Source organism: Alosa sapidissima, chromosome 5 (assembly GCF_018492685.1).
Source record: "Alosa sapidissima isolate fAloSap1 chromosome 5, fAloSap1.pri, whole genome shotgun sequence".
NCBI lineage: Eukaryota > Metazoa > Chordata > Actinopteri > Clupeiformes > Clupeidae > Alosa > Alosa sapidissima.
In genome coordinates this window covers 33,374,529-33,384,902 of record NC_055961.1, presented here as the reverse complement: position 1 = coordinate 33,384,902, position 10,374 = coordinate 33,374,529, and the positions used below count along the sequence as shown (strand labels likewise).

At 47.4% G+C, this 10,374-nt stretch overlaps 1 protein-coding gene across 1 annotated transcript in view; it reads right to left on the bottom strand.

Annotated features, from left to right (window-relative positions):
* Nucleotides 1–4,199: 4,199 nt before the first annotated feature.
* ephb4a (eph receptor B4a) overlaps nt 4,200–10,374 on the bottom strand; it is a 40,016-nt gene continuing 33,841 nt past the window's right edge. The window contains 6 exon segments of the mRNA XM_042092750.1: nt 4,200–5,779; nt 5,959–6,117; nt 6,934–7,127; nt 7,561–7,710; nt 7,844–8,059; nt 8,489–8,736. Of these exon segments, the coding sequence (XP_041948684.1) occupies nt 5,671–5,779; nt 5,959–6,117; nt 6,934–7,127; nt 7,561–7,710; nt 7,844–8,059; nt 8,489–8,736 (1,076 nt within the window). The 3' untranslated portion in view covers nt 4,200–5,670.

The following is a 10,374-nucleotide window of genomic DNA, read 5'->3' as shown; positions in this document are numbered from 1 at the left end:
CTTGTACTGAGACTAAGTAATCCCCCTCTAACAAATACTAATACATTCTCTCAGCCAAGCTCTGCTTTTAGACTAAATCTCAACCAGATTATCCTGAAATCTAAAAAAAAATATTTGGAACATTGGCATAATGAAATAAAAAAACAAAACAAACTAGAATGTTATCAGTCCATAAAATCTAAATATGAATTAGAAGAATATCTATCTACTGTCAGAGATATAAAGCAGAGACAGATCCTGACCAAATACAGACTCAGTGACCACAGCCTAGCCATAGAAAAAGGCAGACTAAGAAAGTCATGGTTGCCAAGAGAGCAAAGAGTCTGTGGTCACTGTACGACAGGTGAGGTTAATACGGAGGTGCACTTTCTTCTTCAATGTAAGAAATATGAACTTATTAGAGATACCTACTTCGATAAATTTACCAACCTAATCCCGGAGTTTCGAAACCTGAGAGAACAGGAAATACTGCCTATCTTACTTGGACAGCAAGGACAGACAGCAGCTCTTGCTGCTAAATATGTCACTGAATGCCATAGAGCGAGGGACAGTGATTAGACACTATACACACTATACACATGAAATACCTACCATTTTTAGCACAAACACACACACACACACGTTTATATGTATAAATGTCTTATCTATCGTATGTTCTGTATTGTATTATTGTATTGTTTGATGTCCTGCTTTGGCAATGCAAATTTCTTTGTCATGCCAATAAAGCTACCTTAAATTGAATTGAATTGAGAGAGAGAGGGCAGATGTTGATGGAAAAGTGGGTGAAAATGGGAACCTTGAGGTGGGGGGGGGGGGGGGGGGTTGCAAGAGTAAACAGAAAGAAAAGAAGAGAAAAAAGAGAAACTTAAAAGGAAATCCTTGAGTCGGGTGGAGAGAGGAGCTGAAGAGCAGAGACGGATGGGCCAGAGAGAGATGGATGGAGGGGTGTGGACAGATGGACAGATAGAGAGGATGTGTGTGTGTGTGTGTGTGTGTGTGTGTGTGTGTGTGTGTGCAGGACTAAACACACGCAGACCACGCACAGGCAAAGACAGACAGATGGAGGAGCTGATAAAAGCAACTTCACAAACATACATGCAGACCCACAGCCCCTCTGAAGGATGGATGGATGGATGGATGCATAGATAGATAGATGAATGGATAGATGGATGAGTAGATGCCACCTCACAAACAGATACAGACCCACAGACCCTCTGAAGGATAGATGGATCCACAGAAAGATAGATGGATAGACAGATGGATGGATGAGTGGATGGATGGATAAATAAACACATATGCAAATGAGACCGGAGTCCCGTGGCGTGGCTGTCGAGTTGGCAGTTGAGTTGCGCCGTAATGGAAGCCCCTTCTGCTGCTGGCCCGGTGGCCTCTCCCCTCCAAACAGCAGGCCCAATCTGGAGCAGATCTGGAGCAGATGTAGACGTAGCAGGGTAGATCTGGATCGGGGCCAGAGTGGAGTGTGAAGAAGTGTGGTGGTGGGGGATGCCGGTCTGACGTATAGGGCTGTTAGTAAGTGGGAGATACGCAGATGTTCGCTGGATGGACTGAGCCAATGGCAAATATAGGGAGGGTAAATGGAATATACTCCCACTCCTCAAACTCTATCACACAAACAAAGAGATCCTATTGCCTGTGTCAGTCATAACACTCACTCATACACACATACAGTGTGTGTTGTGTTTGGATAGTCAACACCCACACTCCAAAGCACAAACAGACATAACAATTCTCCACCCATATACAAATAAACACAACAAAACCCCTCATGCAACCAAACAAGAGTACACCCTCATACAAACACACACGACATCTGTGCATCTGCACACACACACACATAAATCCACACACTCTTCCTTGGTGTCTGGCTCGGGGTCTTATCTCTTGCCCTCACTGGCCCGGCCCTGGTGCTCCCTGCTTGAATGCCCCCAGGAATGTAAAGAGAGGTGGACGCACAAAGCCACAGCACTCACCCCGGACAGGCCCCGCGGTCTCTTATCTGCGCTATGTCTTCCAATGGATGGCTATTCAGATAAAGGTCACAACAACACGCACACACTCACACAGACACAAACACACACACGCACACGTGTACACACACACACACACACACTCACTCGCTCACTCTGTCAACGCTAAAGAGTGTGAGAAAAAGCCTGCTGACAGCAGTGAGGCTTCTATGCAGACGGGCGCAGGGGAGTACCTGCAGCCTCCTGCAGTAAACAACCTCCACTCACCCCAGAACAGAGCAGTGCTACTGTTTTACATAATGCACATATACAGTCGGGGTTCAGAATAATGACTGTCTAGTCTTTGTCTAGGCTGAAGGACAGAATATAGTTCAAGAAAAGTACTGAAAGTAAACAGTCATTATCATAGCGGTGCATCTCATCCTTGTTCTATTTACATTTGGCATCATAATGGGATTTACAGCAGAATTTTCACTGCATTTACTTCTAAATCATACACTGAGGGTCGGCTTTGATTGGCCCGAGCTCGGCCTCAGGGGACCCTCCAGCACTCGAGAGGTTGATGCACGGCAGCCACTCAGATTGAAATATATGAAATATCTGAATGGGTGATGAAGAGATAGAGTCTATATCTGGATGGCGGAGCAGTGCGGCATTGAAAAGGGCATGTGCAAATGAGCTGTGCCATGACTGGGTAAGGACCTGATCAGCATGATATGATTGCAGTGGTCAGATGGTAATGCAGAGTCTAAACAGGCCTATTGTTATCATCCTTTTTGTCTGATGAGTCTCCTGACAAATAATGTGTTTTTTTCACATACAGAGGAGGCTGAGAGTGAGGGGGGGGGGGGGGGACTGTTTTTGTCACATCTATAATCCCCTGGACTCTCTATATTTAGAGACAGAGAGATAAGAGAGTGAGAGAAAGAGAGAGAGAGAGAGAGAGAGAAAGAAAGAGTGAGAAAAAGAGAGAGAGAAAGATAAAGGGAGTCATGTCTTCCTCCATGCTGTCATTCCTCTGTCTGTCTCACCCTCTTCATCTCCATGCCCTCAGATGTCTGCTGCTGCAGTCCTGTGGGATAAAGGTGAGCCCTTTTGTTAGTGGCAAGGAAGCGCCATGAGATATAGGGATGCTAACGGAGTGTGTGTGTGTGTGTGTGTGTGTGTAGGGGGTTTGGTGGTGGTATTGTTTCAAACGTCAGAGATAAGAAGGGGGAAGGGGGAAGGTCAGAGCCCCCTTTCTTCCTCCACCCTTCCACAGGAATGCTCTTTGTTTCACCCTCTATGAAGATGAAAGTGTGTCTCTCCCACACACACACACACACACACACACACACACACACACACACACACACAAGTATTTAATTGGTTCCTGGTTCTAATGACACAGAGGCCAGGAGAGCGCTCGGCAGCACGACCATAAATAAATGAACACCATAAACAGAAAAGAGAGTAAAAATAAACGTGGGGGACAGCCACATTGTTTGAGAACGTCCACAGGAAACACAGGAGTGCATGATGGATGGAAATACCAAAGAACTTCAGAAGTACTTGAGTCAGACAAAAAGGAGACAGAGAGAGAGAGAGAGAGAGCAAGAGGAAAGAAACAGCTTATTTCTTTAAAAGAAAAGGAGGAGTTGTAAAGGAAAGGCAAACACCCAGAGAGAGAGACAGAGGACAGACCCAAGGACAGGTTGGCTCCGGTGGTGGAGTGGGGCCCTGTTTCTGAGTGAAGGAAGAGGGGGATGGCAGCTCAGCGACTGGGGGAGAGGCGGGGGTGGAGGAGGTGGAGGGGAGGGGGGTTGGAGGCGAGGGCACAGGCGGTAAGACCCAGTCCCAAACCACAGCAGCCCTCCACCCCCACGACACGGAGAAGGTCACGCTATCTACGGGGAGGTATACTTGACACAAGTGCTGCCAAGAAAACGGATAACCCCCGAAATAATTATGGAAATATGCATCCTACAGGTGTGTGTGACTGTGTGAGTGTTTGTGTTTGTGTGTGTGCTTTTGGTGTGTGTGTGTGTGCTTTTGGTGTGTGTGTGAGAGTGTGTGTGTGTGATATGAAGCAGGAGTAATGACTCTAGAGGTTTCCTGTCACATATAAAAGGATCAGTCTATAGCCATGGTAAAAGGAAGAACATGACAGTGAGGGCAGTGAAAAAAAAAATGAGGGAACAGAGTGAGAGATAGAGAGAGAGGGAGACGGGATGAGCAGAGGTATGAATCTTTATTGTGACAGAACACAGATTACACACAGACCATAAAGAGTGGATTAAACTCATTTACATAAACCAGATATTTATACACAACATAAGAAAGGCAGCGCAACGCACAGGGAGCTGTTGGATCTCCAATGTGAAGACCATACTCACTCCGACCTACAATCCTGTTCAGAGCAGGAAGAAGGACGGAAGTTTGTGTTCCACTGATGCTTAATACAGAGGCATTTGTCTTTTTTTCTTGTGAAACCAAACCCAGGTGCAGCTATGTTGCCTTTAAGAAAATGGCACCACAATTTGACCACATGAACCAGTGAACCATGATGGCACCAGCATATGCTGAGATCTATGTGCTAAATTAAATATGGCACCTTTGGAAGCCATTTTGGAAAAAGAGAATATTCATGTTAATTAAGACCATGGCAATCCCCTGATATTTTTTTCCCCTGTTCTGAGGTAAAATCCATATAGAAAAAAGCTGACAGCATTCTACTGGTCTCTTGGCCTATTGGATTCTTTGTAATTGATTCATCTGGGCATTTGAGCGTAAAAATGCAGACTTGCTCCACACTCACTAAAAAACCCCACAGTATACTGGGGCCCACTGTGCCTCGCTCCGAGTTCATTTCAAATATACACAAGTGCTAATCCACCTCACGTCCGCAGTCACCGGCCCTAACCCGGTAGAGACATGACACGACCATGAGCAACATCCGCCGAAACAACATTGAGTGTAAAAAACAGGTCGCACACGCTAAATGTGCCTTGTTTACAGAATGTACGGTTCGTTCAGTTTGTTCAGACATACTTTGGAGTCCAGACACTCTTGGCAGACCACAGGCATCTTCAACACAGTGTCTTCAGTTCAATACAAACCTGCTCGGGTGAAACGCTAATGTGGAAGAGGTTTAAAATGCAGTAGGTGAGAATGAAGTCCTTGTTCAGGGGGTTTTATACAAAATACTCTCTGAAAGTCCAGGCTTTCGTCCTCGATTTGGCATTTTGATATTCCAATTCTGAACATGTGCTCATCCTCAGTTGGCGTCGATATCACACAGATTTGGCTCTGCCTCTGGCGCAGTGCCCTCAGACATGTCTTTTCTATTTGCAAGTGATCAGTCTCTCCCTCTCTGAGGATCCTGGTACATGGCCTCCTTAGATACGCATTGTCATTTTCCTCACGAGTCTCTCTGATTAAGTGTCATTTTGGCTCTGGGTTATCTGTCTGTATCCGAGCCACAAGTGTTGGACTGTCCCAAACGTTTGGTTATGGAGCAATGAAGCAGATCCAACGGGTTTGAGTCGTCCTGCTGAAGCAGAGAGGGACTCTGTGTCTTGTGTGGCTCCACGCGTGTGCTGTGCATGTCGAGGTGGTGTAGGGATGTCGAGTTGCGGTCTATGCTGGAGTGCGCTGAGTTTTCATTTTCATTGGTTGAGGGAAGGAAGGGGGAGCGGTTTGCTCAGAAATGCACGCTGCCCGGGCTCTTGGTCTGGATCCGGAGGGCCTGCACACTGGACAGGATCTTCTTCTGATGGCCGGCCAGGGTGATCCCCAAACGCAGCAGATCCCTGTCACAAACAAGCACAGAAAAAGAGAGGGAAGTCAGACATGGTGTCTTTTCAAGAGAGACATCCAGTGATCACATGGGGCCCTCTGCTCCCCACAAGCATTGTGTGGACGTGGAGGCATGTCCAGCGGTGGCTAGGTGAGGGCTGCTGGGGGAGAGAGGGGTCAAGGGGTCACTCACTCGGTGGTGACGTGGGCGAGCAGCTCTATGGAGGTGAAGCCGGCCTGGAGGAAGCTCTCTTCGTAGCGCTCCATCTTGATGGCCCGCAGCCACTCCCCCACCGAGCCGCAGGACGCAGGGGGCAGCGGGGGCCGCTGGTCCAGCAGGGGGTGGGAGAGCCTGGACCAAGATGAAGAGAAGAGAGGAGAGGAGGGGGAAGGGAGGGAGGGAGGGAGAGAGAGAGAGAGAGAGAGGGAGAGTTTATTGAATTGGCCCACATAGTCGCTGCAGGGGGTTTTGTACAGTAAACATGGCATGCGGATAGGAAAGAACTCCTAAAAAGGCGGAGCTACCACCCAGGCTGACTGACAGCTCCAGCCGTGAGAGGCAGGCAGGGGGGTGGGACGAGACTCATGATTGACAGGAAACTGACAGGGAAATGCGGGTGAGGGGCGGGGTTTAGGAAGGCCTGACTGACATCACAGCATGCAGGGAAGGGAAGAGGTGGGCGGGCCAGAGAATGTGACTGACTACGTTGTGTGCAAGAGGGAATGGTGAAATGCCGGGAGAATTTCTGATTGACAGTTTTGATGGACTGTAATGGACAGGGACAACACACATGGAAACAGCCATGCTGGGCAGAACAGACAGGCAATGCGCTGACCCATCCATCAAAGCCGTCAGTCAGAAACAAACACTCCACTCGGGAGAGCTGGGATCCTACCACATGTGTCAAAGCATCTTTTATCGCCAGCAATCCCAGGCATTCGTCATGCGGACGCAGGCACACACCTGGTATCTAAACTGCTGTTTTAGAGCCCCATATCTCACAGGCTTGTCATTTACACACCCTAAGAGCTGGTGCTGACAACTCCAGCTCTTGTGATTATTGCTGTGCTTCCCACTTTATAACGTGTTGTTGTTGTTCTGGAACATTTCACTGGCTCATTCTAAATCATTCCACTCAGCCCATTGGAGCCAGTTCCTGTCACTCACCCTGCTCCCTCCTGGGCAGTGATCTTGAGAGAGGCGGGGTTGCGGATGAGCTTGTCCAGCGCGCTAACGATGGCGGAGAAACGTGGGCGGGCCGTGCGCTCCTTCTGCCAGCAGTCCAGCATCAGCTGGTGCAGGTGGGTGGGGCAGTCTGGTGGTGGCGGCAGCCGGTAGTCCTGCTCGATGGCATTGATCACCTACAGATGGGAGGGCAGACGCAGTTGGTATTTTTCAGTCTGCTATTCAAAGATTAACCCTTAAAGGTGTGGGTTTTTGAACATTCTAACAGAAGATTCCGTCTCTTCCGTTTCTAAAATCCTATGTTGAATTCAATGAATCCAGATATTCTTTAATATATTAATCTTTAAGGGTTAAAAGATTTAAATTTATATATATATTTATTATACTTTTAACTTTTTTGATTGCGACTCTAATACTAAAGTCACATAGAGTGGGAATTGAGAGTTTTGTGCTTTTTGGGACTTATGGTTGCAGTAAAAAGAATCTGGACAAGCCAACGTCAAATATTTGTGCTACTTTGAATTCCACCATTTTTTTTCTAATATCCCCAATGTTGTGACAAGAAAACCACATGTATGAAAACAAACAAGCGTCGACTTGCATACTTACATCTTGGTTGCTCATGTCCCAATATGGTCTCTCTCCAAACGACATCACCTCCCACATGACAATGCCGTAGCTCCATACGTCCGAGGCGGAGGTGAACTTTCGGAAGGCGATGGCCTCAGGGGCTGTCCAGCGAATAGGAATCTTACCTCCCTAAGGTGAAGAGAAAGAACACACACTTTATTAATGTGCTGCTGTCTTTAGGTGGTGGTGTTAGGACTGGACGACCTTACACTTATGCGACCTTGTGTGTGTGTGTGTGTGTGTGTGCATTTTTAGCACTCACCAGTGAGCTGGTGTAGGTGGGGTCAGACGAGTTCTCCTGCAGGAACCTGGACAAGCCGAAGTCGGACACCTTACACACAAGATTGCTGTTGACTAGAATGTTCCGGGCTGCCAGGTCGCGGTGCACGTAGCTCATCTCCGAAAGGTACTTCATGCCTGAGGCGATGCCACGCAGCATTCCAACCAGCTGGATGGGCGTGAACTGCCCGTCATTCAACTACGGACACAAAAGTGGGTCAAACAGGACTGCTTCAAATAGAGTTACTTCAAAAAAGAAGACAGTTTGAGCACAAATCTGAAATCCAGCAGCTCTGTGTGTGTGCATCTGTGTGTGGAGCAGGGCACACTAGTGGTGACACTACTGATGGAAACTGTACGGAACTGAATTATGTTCTATTTAAGTTTGTCACTGGGATAATTGGCTTAAAACGTGAAACTCTCGCAGATGAGAGCACACACACACACACCCGCACACACACACACACACACACAAACTCACACTTTCTGTCTTCCTCTTACACACACACATACACTCACGCACACATGACGAGGAGACACACACACACTCACACACACACACACACACACTCACACACACACACACACACACACACACACACACACACACACACACACACACACTCACCCGTAGGAAGGAGTCGAGCGCTCCGTTCTCCATGAACTCGGTGATGATCATGACGGGGCAGCTGGACGTGATGATGCCCTCCAGGTGGATGATGTTGGGGTGCTGGAACTGACCCATGATGCTGGCCTCGGCCAGGAAGTCGCGGCGCTGTTTGTCCGTGTAGCCGCCCTTCAGCGTCTTGATGGCCACGTAGTTCTCCTTCTTCCCCGGGATCCTCAGCCGCCCGCGACACACCTCACCGAACTCACCTGGACCACGAGAGTGAGAGGAGGGAGACATGGGTCAGAAACAAAGAACTACAACACAAACGCACACACATGCACACACACACACACACACACACACACACACACCACATGCACAATACTCACAAACAAAACTGAAGCTATACTTCAGAATACAACAAGAAAATAAGCAAAGAAAAACAATCACACACACACACACACACACACACACACACACACACAAACACGCACATACACACACATACGCATAAATACATATACACACAGAAAGCTGAAGCTATGCTTCAGAATGCAATAAGAAAATAAGCCTACACTCACACATACACACACACACACAAACCTTACATAAGCACACATACATAGTACATCATTAGACCGTATTTCATGCTCCTACTTAAAATATTTGTCTCTAATGAGTGACAGCTCATCTGTGAGCGTGTGAAATAGCATGTGGGAAACAGAGCTAATCTAACGGGACAGGCCATAAGAGACGCAGACAGCGTGTGTGATTTTAAAAATAAGATGAGCCTCGGGCCCAGCTCACACACACACGTGCAGACTGCAGACGCTCACATGTGCACACACACACACACACACACACACACACACACACACACACACACACACACACACACACACATACTGTACACACGCAGAGCGCAGCGAGCACTCTTCAGCTACACACACACACACAGAACTTGAGGGCCAAAGTAGAAGAAGAACTGACAGAAAGCGCTTTCAGACATACGTGTAAGACTGGAGGTTCTGCGGATGTTAAACGGTGGGGCCGTATATCTCAACGACGTAACCGGTCATATGGAAGTCCGAATTTAGCCGGTTGTTCTACTACCCCCCCCCCCCCCCCCCCCCCCCTAGTATTTCCTCCGGACATTATGTAAATGTGCTGTGTCTGAACGAAGCGTAGAACATGCGGTTAAAATTCACACCTAGTGAGAGGGCGTGTCGGTGACGTTTCTTTCGTGCGTCCATGTGGTTAAATCTGACTTAAATGCCAGTGTTATGATGGAGTGGCATAGTGCTGTCCAGAAAATCTCAGACCTGGAAATGCAGACATCACGGAGCTACTGTCCATGAGGGCAGACAGCATTGTGATAGAACACGTGAAGGGAACGGCAAGAGACACGTTGTAGCCTACAACTGCATCGCAAGGCCAAACATATTCAAAAGGCTGAATCATCATAAGCAGAAGGCGCTGAAAAGGCAGTAGCCTACAGCGACGTCGTTGATGACAATAACAGGAGTTATCTGTTTATTGATAGCCTTCTCATGACCTCACTGCTGAGCTCGCTGATATTTGTTGAGCAAAAATATGCCTAGAGAAAATAAAAAGGAAGAAAAGCCAACTTTGTTCCAAGCTCCTTAGGTAAATGCAACAGACACATGGGGAGAGGATGCTTTTGGAAAAATAAACCATGAAAAAACGAACCACTTCACTGTTATGTTAGTATTTTGTTTGTTGCTTAAAAATGTTGTATATGATGGCCTTGAAGTCTTGAGTTAGCCTACTGAATTGGCTGGTACCATAAAGTTTGTGCATGCTCTCTCTCTCCAATGCAAACCAGATTTGGGGTTCCATAGCCAAGTAATTCTGCTACATAACGTTGAAAACAGATAAATGTG